The 21,918-nt window shown below is 38.0% G+C and overlaps 1 protein-coding gene across 1 annotated transcript in view; it reads left to right on the top strand.

Annotated features, from left to right (window-relative positions):
* NRG3 (neuregulin 3) overlaps window positions 1-21,325 on the top strand; it is a 32,335-nt gene extending 11,010 nt beyond the window's left edge. The window contains exons 4-6 of the mRNA XM_010156159.1: window positions 6,056-6,183; window positions 15,059-15,229; window positions 20,818-21,325. Of these exons, the coding sequence (XP_010154461.1) occupies window positions 6,056-6,183; window positions 15,059-15,229; window positions 20,818-21,325 (807 nt within the window). The remainder of the gene's footprint in view (window positions 1-6,055; window positions 6,184-15,058; window positions 15,230-20,817) is intronic.
* Window positions 21,326-21,918: the final 593 nt, after the last annotated feature.

Here is a 21,918-nt window from a genome sequence, read left to right as displayed (position 1 = left end):
CTTGTTCTTGTGGCTGCTTGCAGGCAGCTGTTTTCTCCTTGCCATTAATTCATTTTCATTTTGGGAGCAAAGATACTAAAGGAAAAAAAACCGAGTGACCTTGTGCAGGATGTTACAGTGCAGGGTAATAATGGTTTCTATTGTTAGCAAGATTTTAGTGCAGCAATGCATGTAGGTAGTTCATGAAATATTTACAAAACTTGGCGTATCGGAGGGGAAGAAGAAGGACAGGGGGTGTGGCAAGGCAGCAGAAAAGATGGTATTTCATTGGAATGGCAGAGTGGCTCCCTATGAGCGACAAGAGGTCTGCCCCGGGTGTATCTGCTGGGTGGGAAAGGGCCCAGGCAGGGGCGTGGGGAGGGAGCGCTCCTGCGGCTGTGCTGCCGCCTTTCTGCCCATCATGGCCTGGGTGCGATCTCGCTGCGATTCCCATCTGACGCTCCCACCACATGTGTCTGGGGAGAAATCTTGCCTTCGTTTCCAGAAGCCAGTAGTGAAACTTAAATAAATGAAGGTGCTTGTTTTCTGGAGATTAGTCCTCCAGTCTTGTGTTTTGATTTGTGTAATTCTGGAAGCAGCTTCTTTTCCCACTCCAGGTGCTCCTTTTACATGGTAAAGCTGTCTTGCTTGTACCTTTCTCTCTCTTTCCCTAAAAGATTCTCCCATATTTCTCTCCTGCCTATTTTCAGTGGACCTGATGATGATTTCAGGTTTTTTACCCTGCTTTTTCTTCTTCTATAGAGAAGAATACATTAGTATAGACTTGGGGATGGTGGCATAAGGTTCCATATTAGACTATTCTAATAATGTCTGTTCTGAAAGAGCCATCGCATTTTGACTCAGAGGTTGCTGCATTTGATAAAGAATGCATGGGTCTTTCCAATTCTGTGTTGCTCTAGAAAGAGATTTTACTTATTTCCCGAGACCCAGGGTATAGCAGATAGTGTTTCAAGTAGCTTTTGGCTATAAAAAGCTTGACCAATCTCACTGAAGTACTTTTTCTCCTTATCATTGCTTTTTTCACCATTTTACTATTTCCTGGACTTTATGAAAAGAATTATTTTTCGTTACTCATTTTCAAAGCCAGTTTTGAATCTTTTTTTAATTGAGAGAGGTCACGTGAATGTGTCAAAATTGCTTTTAACAGAAAAACCACGTTTCATTTTGAACCAAGTATTAAAATGAATTACAAATTTGCGTTTTACTCTAGCATAACTCATTATAGTTGCAGCTGTTTACATTACTGCAGAAGGAAGAGGACTTCAGACCTCAGTCCTCATGATATCCCACCTCTATACAAATTAGAGCTTCTTTATGGTAGTTATGCCAATTAAAGCTTCTTTACAGTAGTGTGATTATGAGAACCATACACAAGGTTAAAAGCTCTGAATGTTTGCTTTTAAAACACTCTCCTTTTGTATCAGAATTCTCCTGCTGCATCCTAGACTAACTATAGGGGTTACCTTGCAGCAACTCTTATTTCAAAAGGCAGTGTCTGGAAATGGATTTGAAGTGTTGGACATTTCCTCAAGTTTATTAAACATTCAAAGGGCAAGATTGTGCTCTCAGATGTGGATATTCAAGAAAAAAAGGAGGATATTCAGATAAAAAATTTGAGGATATTCAGAAAAAAATGGAGCTGGCCAACTGATATATGTAAGCTTTTTAGAACTCCCTTCATTTAAGATGTTACTCTCATTGGGATATTTGCCTTCTCTGGTCAACAAGCAAGGAAGAATGGCCACATCCCAGCCCCTACACTGTCAATCCCGAGATGAGGAAGAAGGCGAGGAGAATTAGCTATTTTAGTTAAAACATGGATGCCTCCCTGTCATTTGCTATATTGCAGGGAATAAAGGTTTTGTTTGCACTTACAATATTTTGAAGTATCATACATTTTTTGTTCCCACATTCAAATGCAGTACATCTCCTCCACTTCCTTCCTCTGCTCAGTCGTGATTCTGTAAGGTAAAAAAAAAGGATTAGATTTTGTCAGGACAGCTGTATTGTCTCTGAACTCCTGCTGCTCATAGCTGGTAATTGTGTTCATCTGTGCCAAGCCTTATTTCTCTAGGTATCGATTCTATTATTTTGTTAGGGATACGAATAACATAAAAAATACTGTATGCTCTAAGCAGGATTCATAAATATCTTTTTGAACACAGCTCCTAGTATTTCTCCTGAATCTCCTTCAACTCCACTGCTTTTCCCACATATTCAGACAGCACACAATTTCTTGGTAGGTTTTCTAGCATCTTGGATTTAGATACTAATGTACTGGTAACCTTGCTACAATTCTTCAGTCAGGAAGAGATATATGTGCTGGTTTTTAATGCAAGGACTTTGAGGTACACAGGAGATTCAGATTTATTTCACCTAATGCATGAAACCTAGGACTTCCTTGTGTTACGTAACCCTTCCCAGAGATTATATTGTTTTCAACAGATATTTAATGAATATGGTCTACAAGACTGCAGCAAATTGTTTGATGACCTCATAGGCAAAAGGAAGTAAATTGCTATTTTCAGCTGCCCTTTTTAGAAAGACAAGTGCTCTGTGCCCCCTCATACACCGTGCAAGGGGCAAGAGGAGATGTTGTGGTCTTCCTGGGTTTTTTGTAATTCACTAGTCTTCATGAGTCTTAATTGTGCTCCTGATGACTAGCCCCTTCTTCCACCTCAACTAGAGGCTGTGTTTAAATTGTCATAATGTGACAGATATGCCATACAACAACAACAAAAATTGTTATATGTTGAACAACAGGTACATTTAAATCTTCTGAAACGTTACTGTGCAGTTTTGCCTCAGTTACAATGTGGTCTATCAGCTAAGATCAAGAGCACATTTCCCTTTTTTTTTATCTCATGACCACTTTAATATCTGCCAGAATAGCCAAACTTGAATTTGCTGGCCTCTGTCTAGAGCTAGTGTTAGCAACAAAACATAGAGCATATGGAAATAGCTGTAAGGACATTAAATATACCACCTGACAGGCTTTCGTGCAAGGTCAGCACATCCAGAAAAATCACTGGCTCTTTAAGTCCTTGAGGTACGCTCTCTGACTGTAATTTAAAGCTGACCCTTCTGTTTTCTCAGTCCCTTTTCAAATGGGAACCCCACATCACCTCTATTCCAATGCCACACTTGTCTCTGGGCTTTTTCTTATTACTATTTTGGGAAAATCATTGAAGAGGCAGAGCTAAGAAAAGCCAGGGGGAATGGATGGATGTTTTGTTTACCATAATACTAGGACAGCAGCATCATGCTATTCTGTAGCACTTGAGTGGTTCTTGTTATACATGGATCCTACATTTTAGAGTGAATAATACAAGGCATGGAGCAGGGGAATTATGTGCTCACAGTTGTACAGTAGGTCAGTGGCAGAGGCTGATTTCTTGTCTCCTGGCCCAGGCTGCCTTTGTAGATTGGCTTAGCATTAACTAGTGGGTGGTGGAATTTTATTGTCAAAGACTTGAGTTATAGTACATAACAGATGATTTTCTCCATGAAACTGTGAAAAATTGAAAATTTCCAAAATTGTTTATTTTTAAATGCTATGATTATTCTTTAATTTATTTAGCCATATGCATCAGCTTTTCTCAGTAATTGCTCAAATAAGCACAAATAATTAAGCAAGAAGACAATAAAACCATAAAACCCCACAAGTAATACACATAAGCTTTCAGTGATGGTTTCAACCTACCTACTGGAACAGTCCCTTGGAAGTGTTTCAGAGCTTATTCTCCATCCTGGATGAGTATTCAGCAGCTCACAACAGTCAGAGGGCTCCCAGCTGTGGAAGCAGTGGGATGAAATCCACTGGGATATGGATGGGGAGTAATCTTGCAGTGTACATCTGGGGGCACCAACATACAGCTATAAACTCCTCACAGAAGTCTAAAAATATTTTTCTCCAGACATGATCTCAGGAAAGGTGTGTGGCACTTATGGTTAAGCTTAAGGAGAATAAACCCAACTGTGTTTAAGCCTAATAAAACAAATGAATAATGTGATACATAAAAATAAGTTCAAATACATTGTTCAAATTGTGAATTCTCTTGATATTCACACCCTCGATTTAAATTTTGATTCGTGTCTTCATTGTAATTAATGTTATGGCTGTTGTGGTAATCGGTAAGTGGTGTCTCTGAAAAGGGCATAGAAGAAATGTTTGCTTAGGGGGAAAAAATATCCTTTGCAGGCTGTGCCTGGGAGATGCTGGTCAGCCTCACAGCAGCTTCTGGGGGTCCTGGTTTTCCTCAGTTGTGATGAGGAAAGACTCTCTATACCATTGCTCCAGCCCACATGCACCTTAACCACGGATGTAGCAAACTACACAGCTGATCTTTAAATACACTTAATGATTCACTTCATACTCATGGTCTTATAAACCATTCGGTTCTTCAATTTAGTATCATGAACAAGCACAAAAAAAGGACAGAAATAGCTTCCTGGTACTAACAACCCATTCTTTACATAGCTCAAATTGATATATTCAGGTCAGAAATCAAAGACAGTTTCATTTCTGCAGCTGGCAGTATAACTATTAAAGTTTAAAACCTTCACAGACATGAGTACCTTAAAAATCATACTTCTGTCTGAATAGTTTATCTACAGCATTTACAAGTGACAGCTAAGATCGTGGTAACCAGAAGAAATAAGAGTGGAATAGATTTCTCATTATTTCAGTTGTGTTTATTTCATGCATGTGGCAACATTTTGCTTATTGTCACTCAGCTTTGCCTTCAGAAGCACGTAAGCAGTGATTTTGGCCCTGTTTATGTGGGTATTTCACACAACAGAAAGAGGGAGAAAAGCATTGGAGAAAAAACTGATGTTATTTTATCTATAGAAATTGGTCATAAGAAGTCTGAGTAGATGGACTAAAATTGCATGAAACCCATTTCTAAATGAGAGTAATCTTTCATGCCTTTCCTTTTTGATTTTGCCATATGTTTGTGCTGTTGTATCCTAGCATGATATTTTTTACCACTGTGATTTTCTTCTATATTATTATGATTTTAATTTGTATTTTCTTTTAAAATATTTAATCATGTAATAGCTTTCACAAAACCAGTTTATTGTAAAGATAACATGGATATCTAGGTATTTAGTACTAAAAGTATAAACTCAATATGGAAAGTGATAGATTAGAGAAAAATAGATCAATTAGTTTTAGGGTGGGTCATTGTAATGCAATGTAAAAAATCTGCCAGGTGCAGAATTTTTCACAACTGAGTGCAAATGTGGGTTAACCTCTCATATCTCTGAGATATTGACCAGTAACCACTAACATTGATTCTTCTTCCAAGCCAAAATGCAGCTTTTTTAATACTTTGATGTTCAGGCTCCATTCAGCATCAGAGGCACAATTTTTGCTGAATTTCTAGTTGAATCATAAAGCAAGAAGAAAATCTGTTCTTGTGCATGTCCAGTGTACACTTTACAGACTGTAGTGTCTCACTGTGCCCAGAGACTGCCCTATACATACAACCATCACAAGGATTGTCTTTACACTGTACTTACTAGCACAGATCCTCCAAAGTCAAAGGTTTCAAACTTATTCAGTAGAAATATCTGGCTCTATGGATAGGATTCAAATATTTTTCTTATCTGCTGATACAAACGCTGTTTCAGGTTGGTTTTCATAGTTATGCATGCTTATAAAAGCAGTGTTTGACTGAAATCACCAAAGGACCCAAAAGGGTGTTGATCGTCCTCTGAGATGTGTTTTGGGATCTCATGGACAGCCACAAAACCAGACTTTCGTCAAAGAATTCAGTGTTCCCTATCATTATGGCCAGCTCCGTCAGTAATTTTGCTACTCATGCAGTCATCAGAATTTTGATGTGAAGAAGGTAGTGGGGATAATGAGTACTGTCACTTTCTGCTATGTAAACAATAGTGAAAGAATGTATTACTTGCAATGCCTGATTTTAGGTTAAAAATACATTAGAACGCTTTCTTCCTCATTCTGATATGAATTCTGATTGAATGCTATCAACAATGTGCTTTGTCTTTTGTGTATTAATTAATTTTATTCTCTGTGCCACAGTATTCAAAAACAGATAGGCATCCTGGGCCTATTCTGGACAAAGTTATGGAGTCTAGTTTTTCAGGCCCTCAGTCTTTCCCAGAGGCCTTGTCTCCTGACAGAGGAACCCAGCCCATCAAGCAACACAGGTAAGCAAACGGCTCTCTGATGGGAAATTCAGCAAGCTGCCGAGGGAATTCATGAACTGTTGATACATCTGCAGGATTATTGTGCCCTGTGACTAGGAGAGTTGTGGGGTAGTATGGTCCCAACAGAGCCTCAGCCGACTCATTAAGCAGATGTCCAAGCATTTTCTTAGCTGCAGACACAAAAGGCAGTAAGAACACTCACCTATTTTAGCTATGTTTTGTCCAAGTCCTAGAGGAAGTATTTAAAGACACCGTTCCAGCTGTAGACACAGACTGGTGCATGAAACAACTGTAGTTTGAGAAACTACAACAAAACAAGACTTTCCTTATCGATGTTCATGAATTTAACGACTCATTTGCTGCAGAAAGACATGGCTGCAAGCCTTTCTTACTGTTTTCTTTAAACAAGTAATACTTGAAATGAATAATGACTTATTTATGAACACATCGTGGCCTTTGAAAACTACTCTTTAAAAAGTTTGGATGGTTGTTTCCAAGAGGAATAAAAGAGGAAAGTCACCCATCACTGGATGACATTTGGATTAGAATTCTGCTTATAGCCTTTTTGGATGAAAAAGAGTGCAGATGCTTCATTACGGGACTAGAAACCGAACTTATGCCAAGTATAAGCAATAGTGTGGAATGGCAGTGGTAACGTCTGGTCCAGACCACACAGAGAGAAAAAAGGCTGAGAAAAATAAATTCAGAAATTTTTTAGCTAGATAATCTGGAGGGGAGGATTTATTTATCAAAAGGATATTTTTTTCTTTAAATTACTAAAAAAAAAAAAAGTTTGGGATTGCATGAGGTTATGATCTAGCTTCTGTAGGTTTTGGTGCATTTTCATTGCAGTCCCCCAGTCAGCTGCATGTTCCTTCTATTTTGAATTAATTATTTGCTTAACGTACCAAAGTGCAGCATATGAGCCAGGAAGGGATATTTGGGTCCAATCTACTTTGCCTTTTTTAAGCTTTTAATTTGGCATGAAAAAATAATGCCAACTGTCACGTCAGATCCATTTCTTAGGGCTTATTCATTATCACACAGAGATTTTCAAAATATACTTAATCATTTTACTGAACATACATGAACTATTGAACTATTGTCTAGGATACTTTCCATGGAAATTCTGGGGTGAATTTTATCTCCATTTAGTTAAAAGGTTAAGTTCAAGAAAAAAACAGGGACATTCCCTTACTTTTAGTATTATGATTGCACTATCCAAGTTTGAAATGTTTTAGGTACTGTAGCATGACATTACCTAAGTGTAAAAATGTGGAAATAAATTGAAGTCTGAAAATATTTCTTCTGTTTATGAATGTCACCTAAAAAGCTGAATAACTCTCTAAATGTCCTGTTTTACATAGGGAAACTGCAGAATAAGTCACACTGAATTTACAGGGAACTAATTTAGAATCCCAGATTGCTAATTTTAACACATTCACACACAAAATCGCTCTTTCCCAAGGAAAAAAACCCACAAACAAACAAACAAAAAAACACCACCACCAACAACAAAAAAGACCAGCCAAACTAAGAGTCATCTTATTTGCAGATGTCAAGCACCATACTATCTTAAGAGTCTGCTTCAGAACTGGTTTAAGATGTAGAATGACTAGCTTAATTTATAAAGATTTCTTCTTGTAATTTTATAACTTAAGATTTATTATACAAGGCCATTGCTTTATAAAATATGCAACAGATTTGAACATTTAAGACTTATAAGTCTGTAATTTATGCAGCATGTGACAGCTTCTTAATTTACTTGGGTTTTTTTAGTTTATAAATAATGTTCAATGTGGCCAAATGAGGAAATTTCTCTTTTTTACTGTGATACATTTTGTCCTAAACATCCCTTCATTACATTCCAAACCTGGCGCAAGCCTGGAAAAATTACAGCAGCTCTGCAGGTTGTCTGTTTTATGCTGTTGTTAGACAGTATTATTGTTTTATTTCTGCTTGCTATGGAAATATTTTGTTCCATGTCCAGACCTGCTTTCTCTGCTTGTTTTTTCAAGGACACTAATGATGTGTCCTTGAAAAACACATCTCTTAATATCAGGAGCTTTCTTTTTCTAGTCCCTAAATCCAATGCAAATTTGGCCCGACAGAGATCTTCTAGTTATTTCACTCAGATTACTAGACAATAGCAGTTTTCTTTTTCTACCAACCTCAGCTGTATGCAAAGAATTTAACTGCAGAGATTTAATTGAAAATTTGAATCTTACTTCTAAAATATTTTTCCTTATTATTAACTGTTACTATGTTAGAGAGGTTTTACATTGTTTGCTTTTATATGTAAAACAACTCTTATTAGTGTCAGAACTGGAAAATAACAAATGTGTTTAATTAGTAAACTTCCTGTAAAGTATACAGTGTGGTCAGAAATTCATCTTGGATTATCTGTTAATTTTAGTTCGAAGAAAACCTGTAGTGTCTTAATTTCTAACAAATAGAAAGAAATTAGAGTTTTGTTAAGTATGGGGTTGAATTGTGATCCCTTTGAATACCAGTTTTCTTGGTAATTAGTCATCCTGACTTTCATTCATTGACTGAATCATTATTGATTTTAGAAGGATTCATGTCAGAGAATACCATGATGAAAGCCAAACATAGAGGCTTTCAGCCTCGAGCAGTTGCATTGTCTTACAAAAAAAACCCAAAATAGAATAAGCTTACTCTAAAATATAAAATTATTTGTGTTTGCATGAGGAAAACCATGGTAAAAAAACTTTTTTTTTTTTAAATTTAGTAAGCATTTTACTCTTTATGCCTCCAATAGAATTGATTCAGTTTAAAATGAAAGAAAAAATAAAGTAGTCTTGTAGATAAGGCTACTGAAATTCAAAGAACAAATAATGATAAACTAAAGTAACTAAAAACGTAAAGGCAGAGAAGAAGCCTGAAAGGGAGAATTTTCTCAAGGAAATTTCTGATATTTTCTCAAGGGAAGTTTTGTGGAGAAAATTGCTAAAAAGAATGCCTAAAAGGAATGGGGTTTTTTAGGGAAAGAAACAAACTACATCACAGAGGGCAAGAAGTCATGCTTGAAGTGAATGTTTCCAGGAACCATTGAGAGTTAAGAATTACTGGTAAGACTGAAAGCAATCAATTGTTCTAGCTGTACTATACGGGAAGAAGCAAAGCTGATGTTGGGAAAGAGATAATATATGAAGCAGTTAGGGCAATCCTGAATTAATTAATTTCATTTTTCAGTCAGGATGATTATTTGAGGATGAAAGTAGAATGGGAATAGAATCAAATATTTGAAAATAAACATTACTATGGTCAAAGTGGAGTTAAAATGCAGAAATCAAAGTCCTCAAGTCCAGATGGTCTGGTTAATCTTGGTCAAAGAAGTCTGGAAGGAGAACTGGCTCATGAAATTTGTTACCATGAAAATGGTAGCAGAATCTATCAAAATTTGAGCTGTGCCATGTGATGATGAAATAATGAATGTCAAATGTTTAGGAAGAGGAAAAATTTCTTGAAGGAACTGAAGATTTGTTAGGTTGGATTAGACTAGTCAGGGCTTTAGGACAAATGTGGGGGAAGCAGATTCTTTGGGTAGATATTAAAAAGGCTAAAAATTGTTATGAAGTTTACCAGCAGCAGTTTCTGCAACACTGCAGTGGTGTCTTTCTCAGTATTTGGTGTAGGTGAGCTAGATCTCTACACAGCCTCAGTCAACAAGTCACACGTGTCTAACACCTTTAATAGAAGAAAGCTGGGAGAGGCAGAAAAACTGCAATGCAGATACACAGAGGGGGTTAAAAGTGAGATAGTAATTAGTTACATTGAGCAGGTAAGTGCTGAGCTGAAGACATTTATCAGTGGAGCACTAGTGAAGCTCTCAAAGAATTAGTCAACAGTGGGGATAAATTTTGTTTAATGCTTTTGTGCAAAAAATGTTGGAACATGCTAAAAATAGTTGAAAGACAGTACAGATAAGGATCTGGATATAAAGAATGACGTAAATAACGAGTGGTGAGGTGGATTGAAGCTCAGCAGTACTAAATACAAGATCAGGTATTTGGAAACTAATAACAATTTAAGAAACAAATGAGGAAGAAAAGTTTCAGTATATACTACTTGGTCAAAGGTTAACGGAGCTGCAAAGTGATGCAGCTGTGCAAAAGATAAATGAGATGAGGGGAAGTATTAATCAAGACATTTCCATCAGAAAGTCAGAAACATTAAAGCCACTTCATGAGGCACTGTTTTCACTTCATTTGAATATAGCATGAGAATACACCATTATTATCTCACCTGGTTAAAATGGCCTCCTGATTACTTTGGACTCAAATTGCATTCATGAGCTAACATGAGGAATGAATAATCTGTGTTATACAGAAAGTGTCAGAGTCTGTCTCATTTCCGTCTTCAGTTCAGAAGACTGAAAAGAGTATATGAGTGATGCTTTATAAATACATCAGACAAAGCATAACAAGAAGTAAAAGACCTTTAAAATGGAGGGGTATTGTGTCACATATGACAAATAGATATATACTCATCGTAAATAATTTTAAACAGAAAAGAATCCTGAAAGTTTTCAATATAGAACAACCTTCTGGAGTAGTAGCCTGGATATCATAGTAGTCTTAGGATGAAGGTTGATCATTGCACTGCAAGGAAGTACATGATGAAGTTACGGTAGATCACCGAATTTGAGGTACCTTCAAATGCTCTGTTCCCTTTTCCTATTGTATGTATCTACCTGGTGGAACAGGGATGGTGATCCATGTAGTGTTGAAGGATTTATGTAGAGTTGCAAAGTCCTCAGCCCTGACACATGCTATTCCTGAATACACGAATATATAATGAAAGCAACAATGCTCCCATTTCAGAAATCAAGAGTAGATTTGTAAGTGTAGGCTGGCTGCTGGAAAGCTTCTCTTACACATGCAAAGGGAGAAGAGATTTTTGCAAACAGCAGGCTACAGTCCCACTCCGTCACCTAGGCTGGGAACCTGTCCAGCTGTAATGGTTTATAAACACAAGCTAGGAGACACAGGTCATCGTACCATTGTAGATGAGATGTTTTCCTGGACAGTAATCATGTACTGAGACTGTGCAAAGGCATGGGCAAGAGTAGTGTGTAAATACTTGGGATACAGGACGCTATAGAGAAAGAAGGATAAAACTATGAAGTTCAATTCTCTTATGTGATGGCTTTTTTGAGATGATATTCTCCTTACAATCTTAGTCTTTTAATCACATACAGCTTTGTTGAAGCCCCAAACGTCCTCCTTTGGGGAGTCATCTATAAGACAGGGTCCAACAGAGATGCACTCACTGTGTGCCATTCTTGTAAACAATCTGGCAAAAGGACCTCAAGATACAGCCTTGTTATTAGTGCATGGTATTTACTGAGAGATGCCCATGTTCTCAGGTATAACATAGCCTTTTTATTAAAACTGAAAATTGGTTGAAAGTCTGAATAGTTGATCCGTACAAATGTTAGCAGTAGATTGTCTAATGTAGCCTAAAAATGTGGCTCCTAGGGAACATCAGAAGACACTGGCTGGCAGCTAGCTGTCATTGGGGTATGTATTTCCAGGTTGTGTCTTGCAAGGACAAACCTCATGTCTTCAACACTAAAGTTTGCATCTCGTGATCACTAGGTAATACTGTTATGTCGTATAATGTGCCTCTCTGTGTAGTTTTACAGGTACAGAGACAAAGTATTTACAGTCAATTTTAGAACTTTTCTTCCTCCCTCAACTTTGCATCTTTCTTTACATGAATTACAAACAGGAAAAAGGCGAAAGAATAAATAAAATAGATATACACAAAACCATGGCTATAAGCATTATTTCTGTGGTTCCATTTGTACTTATTAAGAGAATTCTGATTTTTTTCATGATGTGATGTATAATCAATTTTGTTTAGTAATTAAATAAGATGGAGTACAGGAGAATTCCCAGAATTACTGTAAATTCTCTGCAAGTCTTCTCCTCTTCATGAACACAGTTAACTGCACTTGGGAGATGTGTATGTGCCTTGAGAAGAGAACACTCCGCCTGCTGAGACAGACTTTGTTTTTATCCAGTTGCTCAACCTAAAGAAAATTTCTGCACAAAACAATTTTCAACAATGAATCCCGGGTTCTTAATTAACTGTCTTTAGAGATGGTTGAATTACTTCTTTCAAATCATTAATTTATCAGAACTATATTTCTCCCTAGTTTATGCATTACTTGTGAACCAGTTCAAGCATATTCTGATATTTGTTATTCTGGAATAACTGATTAATGGATTTTAAAGACATATCTGCTACAGCTTTCCATATTGGTCTGTTTTATTGAACAGCTCAGTTACGTGGGCTTGGTTTCTTTTACCCAGTTAGACTGGAGTGCAGGGAAGAAGGAACCCTAATTGTGGATAAAGGAGGGCAAATTCCCTGAAGAAATCCAAAAAGCATTGTCTGCCTCAGACAGAGGAACACTTCACATCAGCATTAGAGCAGAGGCCTGAGAGGGGCTGTGTTAATGTTTTTGGAGGAAGAGTATGCTGCTGTTCCTAGTAGTTTTGTGAAGGAAAAGCTGTATTATGCTGGAGTTAATTTTTCATAGAGCTTTAATAAATATTGTTACTATCTTTACTGTCTTTGATCCTTCAAGAAATGTGCGTTATCCTGCAGCTTCCAACTGCACTGTTTAAATATTTCCTGGCCCTTTCCTGTAAATTTGTTTTGACCAAAAATGATTTTTGTTCATTTTCCCCTCCATTTTTTCTGTCAGAAATGTGAAAAACCTAAGAACCCCGCATTACCAATGAATCATTTGCTTAAGCTATGTCCATGCTGGAGCTGCTGTGCTTGCAGGACATGTTGGCATATGCCATATCCCTTCAGGCTAGCTAACCCAGGCACTTTTAGCAGCCTGTAGTGTCTAGTGTTAGATGGAGCAACAAGAGCTTCAGTGCAAGTTGAAAGAAGTCTAGATAGGTCATTCCTATCCATCTTCACTGCTCTTAACACCGATTACCTCAGGTATATCTGTATGTGTTGCAATTACGTCTATTACAAATGCAGAGCTTTTGTGAATTTGCATGTGGATCCACCAAGGAAGGTGGGCAAGGGCATCAAACCAATCACAATTAAACAATGCCTTCCTAGTATCAAATATTTGTGACCAGTCTAAAGTCTGTTAAGTTAATCAGTTTGTTGACTTTTGCAGTACATTGATGAATATACTGCAATCAATAAAAAAGCCTGAAATTCATTAGCCATCACAAATTATTCATTCAACTGAATCTTTTAAGATCCCCTGCTGTAATAATCTCAGACTCTCCTGAGCAGAAACTGTCGATTGTTTTCTGATGCAGTAGTGTAATTTTACAGAATATGAACTGTAACTCACAGCTTGAATTCAGACTTCACAATTGAAAGGCCAGAACTTTTTAACAAAGTTTTTTCACAGCCTCCTTAATAGCTATGGAAAAATCTGTTTAAGGAAGCATTGAAAATCCTTAAGGGAGTGCTATTGGTATGGGTTATTGATCTTTTCAATTATAAAGCACCAGGAAAGTAAAAGTGTGAAAGGGAACAGAGTGGAGACTGTGATGGAACACTGCAAGCCTGAGCAATAGGATAGAGACTGTTGAATTTATTACTTATGTTTTGACTTCAGGGAGGAAAGGTTGGTTTTAATGGAAATGTACACTCCAAGAGGATTTGTCCAAGATACTTGGTCGAAGCAAGAATTGCTTTGGGAGTAGATGTGGCCCTAAATATAAATAAGGTTCCCACTAGGTATAAAGGGCAGATTGCTTTTAAGTCACGTTATAATAGGAAAAGAGAAGCAAACACATGAAAAGTCTTTTGCATAGCTGCATTGTATCAGAAATTGAAGTTATTCATGTAAGCAAAAATAATAAGTCTTCAAATGCATCTACAAAACCTATATTAAAATACCATTATGGGTGTGACAGAATATTAGGTAATACATACACATTTGACCCAGGAGATGTCAAAAGAAATAGGAGTAGCTGGAAAATGAATAGTCAGTCACGCCATGCAGTACTGTGACCTGTTAACAGTCGAAATAGGTCATGTCTTGCCTCAATTCTGTGTTCCCTTATTTTTGCATTAGCAACCACTGAATTTATGGTTAGTATACCAAAGCTATGGATTCTAGATACCTTTCAATTCCTGCACAAAATGGAAAAAATCCGTTCTCCATCCAAAACGCTACAAAAATGTTTACAAAAGCAATTTTTGAAAATATTACTTGTTTTTATCATACTCAAGTTTCTGTTATATCGCATAAAGAAACAACACAGTATTTATCAATGTATATAAACAAGAAATCAATCTGCATATAAGACAAGAATAAAACAATATAGAAAAGAAATCTCGTTCATTGTGGAGAAAACTTGTGTCATGGATGGTTTCTTCAAGCTGCAGTTCATAAGCTTAACAGATATCCTTCACTTATATTTTTCTCCCAATTTAATGTTGCTGTATCAGGAAGCAGCACCTCGTAGGCTGATAGGTGATATAATGGGCTCTGATGTTGAGCTCAGCTGTGGGTATGATGGAGCTGTGCTGCTTGTGTATACTGTCTGAGGAGTCAGCTCTATATAGCAGGATTATGGTATGCAGCATCATCAAGTAGAAGAAAACATTTAATATACCAGGCAATTATTTTCACTCCTAGAACAGAGGGGATGTATTAAATATGGCATAAACAGCAGCTAACTGTGGATTATAGTATTATATTTCCATAGAGAATTTCTACTTAAGTCAGGGACTGCCATAACAAAGTTTATAAAAAGAGTCATCCATGAGTTATTAATCCTGAATCTTTATTTTGCAGAAGTTTATGCTTTTGCTGTGATAATTTTTACTGTATTCTTGGTGTTATTCCTAGAAGTCTCTCTTCATGCTGCAGCCCAGGACAAAAAAGTGGGATGCTACATAGAAATGCCTTTCGGAGGACTCCTCCCTTACCTCGGGGTAGGTTCAATGGAATTACAGGACCAGCATATCAACAGCTAGAAGAGTCAAGGATCACAGACCAGGACACAATACCTTGTCACGGGTAAGTAATACAACGGAGCCCATTTGTGAGTGACTGCTGTTACATGGTTAATATGCCTCGCCATTGCAGTCCTTCCAACCTTGTTGTAGTTTACTGTGGATCCGGGGTTTATAGTACTGAAAGCAGACGAATGTTTACAGAGTACTGGCTCTTTGAAGGTAATATGGTTTTCTTTGTTTGGCTGCTTTTTTTAAGCCTTTCAAAGGCTGTGGAAGGAGTGATTAGAACAAACTGTAAGTGACTGACAACGCTACTCTTCATAACTGATATTTTTCCTAGTGGCGCCATGATGTTATAGTAACGTTTCTTTTTTCCATCAGCACTGGGCAGATAAGAGAAAATAATTCAGAAGTCTAACTTTCATGGTTTTTTAAATAAATCTATGTACATTGCAAAGTGTGTTTGCTGTAGAGCGAAGACCGATCCCTTCACACAGGTTTGTCTTTGAAAATGCACAAAGAATCCAATATTTTTCCTTTTTTAATTCATCGTATTAGAATATTGAATGTGAGCTCCAGCTGTACATAAGGTCTGAATTTCAGAAGTGCTCCTGAGCACCTAGAGCTGCACTGTGAGAAGGCAGCCGTACCTTTTGGTATGGGAACTGACTTTATGAAGCACAGAACTGAGGTCACCTACATGCTTCATTTTCCTCCAGTGAGAAAGGACCTGTTATCACTGTCCACTTTGACCTCCTGGGAAGTGACAGCCACCAGTACTGACCACCAAGAATAAGCGTCGTTGCACATGTGTGTCGCTGTACACGTGGGCACACACACAGTCACACATTCCCCCCTCACCACACTTTCCAACCTGCCGCAGGATTGCCCAGTCTGGGGTATGCTGTGAGAGGGGAATTTAGCTCACGGTTTTGTAGCTGAATCTACCTAACAGAGGCAGCCACAGAATTAGGAGAGACAGACCAAGAACAGGACTTACCTTGGAAGAGAGAAAGCAAAGTGACAGAAGATGTGGGTGTCTGCTGACTTCTTTTAACAAGTACAAATTTGTCTCATACTTCTTTCTTTCTTACTGTTTGCTGCTTCTAAGGAAAAACTTGTTTATTACTTCTTGCAGTAAATATGTTCCTGTTCATTTTTAAGATAATGTGTGTATAATTCCCTATGAAAACTGTGACTCGGAATGCAACCCTTTCTGAAGGGGACAGGCTAACAGCCTTCCCTCTCATCAACAGCATCTTGTAACTCAGACTCTGGAGTGTGTTGCAACCTCTTCCTAGGTTGAGAAGTGAGGGAGAAGACAGCAAAGCTGTCCTGTGGGTAGGTGCATTTAGTCTTCTCCAGGAAGTCAGTGCGTGACATTACAAGTATCATCATGTACTAGCCTGTATTTTGAATTTGATGTTCTGCAAAAGGTTGATATTTGAACTGGACTGTGACCCCTTCTGGTCTCAGTCCACTGAAGCACTTCATCCATATTTTGTGTGCTGGGGATGCCTATAGAATTTGACCTTCCCAATATCTACCCTAGCGATGGGACCTTCTCTGAAGGAGTCCTCTGAGTGCATCAACAGGTGATGTTGTGACGAGTCACAGCAGTGTGTGTATCACAGATACAATGCCAAAGGTCTTCAACTAGTACCCGTGGAAATGAATTTTTAAAATGTCAAATTCAGGTATGAAAGTAAAATGAATTTTTTGGTGTTTTACTGGTGATGGTTTTAATGAAAATGAAGACTTTTAAATGTGCCAAAATGTTTTGCAAGTCATTTTGTTTTGCAGCAATGAAGTAATTTCTTCAAGCAAAATATAAATACTCATCTTATCTCTGAACAAAAATAAAAAATAATTCACTAATTTTTCTATCTTAGGAAGAGGTTTCCCCAAAATAAGCTGGCTTTTTAGCATCTAAGTATCTGCTAGTTTCGTTGTGTTGGTATGCTTATTAGATTTCCAGCCCAAATGAAAAGTTCCCTTGTTCTGTGCTGAAGTTACACTCCTTTCTTTCTTCTCCCTTTTAACCTCCATCTTTCCCTGCAGGGAATCAAATCAAAGTGAGTTACCTCTCCAATTCTGTGGGCCTTCTGAAGTTCATCCATCAGCAGCTCTGGCTGAAGTTTAGTCAGATTTTGTATGTTTCTGTTTGTAGAAAAGAGGCTGATTTACCTGCTTAGCTTTTGTCAAGTCCTGCAAAAGTGCTCCTCTTCCCATCGCACATTGAGAAGAAGGTTTTTGCTGCCTTCAAGAAGCATCTGCTCTCATTTTTGCAACAGGATTTAATATTTGCAGAGTTTGAGTCAAATACAGCTAATATCAGTTATTTAATCACTCTGCTACTTGAAGGCATAGGAAAACCTGATTGGAAGGTTGGGCTTAAAGAAAACAAATCATGTCCATGCCAGTCACATCTCAGAGACTGATCGAGTCCCTCATGGGACTGCACGAGTTTACAGGCAGTTAAGTGAACAGTGGTTTCATGCAACGGCTGTTGGCAGTACATGGTCTGATGTGTTAGAAGTAGTGCCTTATAGCCTGTGAATGTGGACATATACAGGTACAAATGTGTTTATGTATACAAGACCAGTGTGTCATATCTACAGGTAGAAAATGGAGGGGTATATATGTAGGTGTATGTCCTTACAAGGCTGAACCAAAGCCTGGCAATGCCACTGGAATGACTCCCACTTACCTTAGCGGACCTTGTCATCAGACTCGTAGACTGAACACCTATCTCAATAGGGCTTATAGCAAAGCTATAATGCCAGTTTGTATTTTAAGATCCAATTCCTTCTGTCTGTCTCTAATAGCTGTTTTAAGGAGGCACTAAAATTATTATGCTTCTTTCAGTTTTATTCTTTAATTTACTGTTAAATACTGTATGAGTATAACCTAAGTACTGTTGCATATATATAAATGTTTGAGTTTCTCTTTTTGCTTGGTTTTAGGTAGAGGGTGGGGGAAGAGAGAGCTGCACTTTGAAATACATGCACATGAATTAATTTATTCAGACAAATTATTTTTTCAGATAAAAAACCCTAGTTATCTTTTTTAGGAGGAACTACAGTTCTGGGAAAGTAAATTATAGGAAAATGTAATTAAGATTCTGCAATTATAGGTCTAATTCTCAGTCTATTGAAAACAGCAGCAGCCTGGTGTCATAAGTCGAAGCATGGATCAGTTTGTAATTAACCAAAAGCTGAGTCTCACATGGTTTAGATGTAATATTCCTACTAGTTTAATACCAGTCTTATTGCACACAGTGTATGTGCTTTAATTCAACCTCAGTCCTACTTTGAAAGCCCTGTGTGCACAAGGCAGAACCATGTAATTCTGGCATAAAATCGGTGTGTTTGTCTGTACTTCAAAAAATATTATGGAAATCTGCAGCATTGCGTTACATGTTAGTGTTGCTGCCAATTAGTTTTCAAAATACCAAGAAAAACTGAATCTCTGTTATGGAATTGGCAAATGTTACTGTTTTCTCACCAAACCCATTTTAAATCAGTCTTTTCTTGGTTTTGCTTATATATCATCCATATAATACATCCATTGCATGGAAATTCATTAAAAACATTCACTCCCTTTGTTTTCAGGGTGCAGCCCAGAATATATTTAGGGCCTGAATTACCAAAAAAGGGAATAATGCAACTGATGCGATCTCTCCAGCTATAGTCGTTTGAACAATTATATAATAAGCAAAGGAAACAAGAATGGGCACAACCCAAAGGTCTGCACTGTTTTGTTTTCATTTCTTTTTTTTTTTTTTAGTTGTCCTTCCTCCCTCGGGAATAATATCCCTGATCAGTATTTAATTCATACTGATTCTTGAAAACTGTTCTGCAGAGGCCCACTATGAATGGCTACAAGTGTGTCTAAGCCTAGTGCAAATGTAATTAACCAAAAGCTGAGTCTCAGGTGGCTCAGACTAAAACATAAATGCGGCTGTATATCTTGTACAAGGAGTTCCTGCACATAGCCAAAAAAGCCGCTTACTGTATTGTTCTCCTGGGTCCCAGTTCCTAAAGCAGTATCTCTTTCCATCAGATAGCGACAAAGATCACAACACCTCCCCGTTATCGCAGAGCTCCCAGCTATGTTTTCTGGTCTTTTGGGGATGCCTGGGGAGTTGTACAGGGCTGCAGAGAACTGCATGCGTGCACGTGTACGGGTTAATGTGTCACGCAGTTGTACAAACACAGTGCCGCCATGGACGAGTTAATTACAAGTCAGTGGCGCTCTGCTGGAAATGAGCCTAAAGATATCTCCTCCTCTCTCTCCTGGCTGACAGCTCTCCAGGAGGATGGGGTCTAAGGAAGCTTTTCCAGTTAATTAGCGTTCTGCGCTAATGTTGCACTATGGCTGTTTCATGCAATTCACTGTCTTTTCCTTAGTTCGCTTTTTGCTAATGCCAAAAAGCAGCAAGGCACATGTGAGTAGAAGGATATCACTGGTGAAGTCCAGCCAGCATAAGCAGTTTTCAGAAAAATACCCTTCAGGTCAGAGCTCAAAGCACCTGCTTCCACACCAGATATAAATGTTGCTTTCCTCATCCATGGAGAAAATTAATTAGACTTCACCATTAGCTTGCCTTATTAAATAGTGATAGGATCACAAAGGCGCTTATAAATAAAATATATTCCAGTACTGAGGTGATGTCTGTCCTTGGCTATCACAACTAGTAGATATAGTAACTCTAAGAGCAACAAATTTCTAGTAATAATACTTCTCAGATGCGAAACATCTTTTTATTTTACCATTGTTTCCTTTATTTTATATTTAGTATACTTTCTGTTTATATGTTTTAAGTATTTCCTGTGAATGAAAACACACTCTCTGCAGAATAAGGATTTTGGCTTTGAAGAAAAAAAAAAGGAAATGGTGACAAAAATTCACCAAAGTGTCCTCACAATAAATAAAATCGTGGTACGATATGTATTAATGGAGGATAAAAGATTTTTTTTTAAAACACAGGATTACAATATCAGGAAAACACAGACATTTGCTCAAGTCCAATATATTAGCTCTATTTGCAGCTGAGTTCTAAGAAAACAAGCCAACATTAGGAGTATGGGCTATTGAAAAACACGTCTGTTTTTCAGAGGTATGCTGCACTTAGATGCTCTGCTTGTTTGAAGGGGAGCATAGGCAATCATTTCTGTGTAAAGACTACACAACCATGTTTTGCCTAAGTTTTTTTTTCCTGCACCTTTTTTAAGTGTTTTCCTAAAATAGCTCTTTGACATCGAGAGTTCTGATATTGCAGAAAGCATCAAGCCATTTCCCCAGTTAGGAATGGAATTTCAAATTTAATTTCAAAGAAATTTAATAATACAGTATAACTCCTGAAATCTCTTAAAAAGGAGTTGTCATTATCCTAATATACCAGTGGGCAAAATGAGACTGTGAGCAAAGCAGTGGTTTGCCACCAGCAGATCCGAGAATCAAAAGCAGGTCTGCAGAGTCTGTTGTTTTCCCCAGGGCCACACTATTTCCAAGTGCTCCTAGTGTGAAGGAAAAATGCGATGTATCTTTTCAGCACGGTTCACTGAATCTCATACAGCATCCCTGCTGCTGGTTGCATCTGAGCACTTGATGTACAACAAAAAAACTTCTTTTTACTCTTTCCAGGTATTCATCCAGTGGTTTAAAAACTCCTCAGAATACTTCAATAAATATGCAACTGCCTTCAAGAGAGACAACCCCTTATTTTAATAACGTGGATCAGAAGGACTTGGTCGGCTATTCATCTTCAAGGGCCAACTCTGTTCCTATCATCCCGTCTGTGGGCTTGGACGAAGCCTGCATGCAGATGCAAAATGTTTCTGAAGTAACAGGCATCAAGTGGTGCAAAAACTCCTATTCAGCCGAACTTGTCAATGTGAGTTCCCCAGTCAGTAATTGTCTTATAGCAGAACAACATGAAGTGAAAATATTGCTAGAAACTGTGCAGGAGCAGATTCGGATTCTGACGGACGCAAGGCGGTCGGAGGACTATGAACTGGCGAGCGTAGAAGCAGAGAGCAGCGCGAGTGAAAACACGGCCTTTCTGCCCATGAGCCCCGTGGCCAAGTCAGAGCGAGAGGCACAATTTGTCTTAAAAAACGAAACGCAAAGAGACTCAGTATTGACCAAGTGACTTTGTGTGGGGATTGTGGGAGGGGAAACGAGATCTGTGCATTCGATGCTTTGCTAAACAGGAAGGGAGGAAATTAAATACAAATTATTTATATGCATTAATTTAAGAGCATCTACTTAGAAGAAACCAAATAGTCAATCGCCCTCATATCATAGTGTTTTTTAACAAAATATTTTTTTAAGGGAAAAGTTCCAGGCAGGATGAAGCGTACATCAGGTGCTTTCTAGGCAGGATTATACGTACAGTTTCAGTTACAGAGCGGTCCTGTTCAGCTGTCCGAAGGCTTAGGCTATGCATCTTTTTTTCAGTGAAGGCCAAGACCATTCTCAGATTAATTTCTGGTTTCGGGGCAGCGCTGCAGTGAGCTGCTGGCCAGGGATTCAAACCCTGGGGAGCAAATCCTGTGACACCAGCACTGACCCGGTCCCCTCTCCCCATCTCCTTTTGGTTCCAGGTTCATACCATGGAAACAGGTATACAGATATCTACTTCTGAGGTCTGGTACCTACTGTGGAATGACAATAAATCCCTAAACTGAGCCAGATGCCTAACTCTAGACGTTACATTAATGTGTCAGCCCAAGAAAGTCAGTG

The sequence above is a fragment of the Eurypyga helias genome, unplaced genomic scaffold (genome assembly GCF_000690775.1).
Source record: "Eurypyga helias isolate BGI_N326 unplaced genomic scaffold, ASM69077v1 scaffold12657, whole genome shotgun sequence".
Lineage (NCBI taxonomy): Eukaryota > Metazoa > Chordata > Aves > Eurypygiformes > Eurypygidae > Eurypyga > Eurypyga helias.
This window is presented reverse-complemented; position numbering and strand designations above follow the sequence as displayed.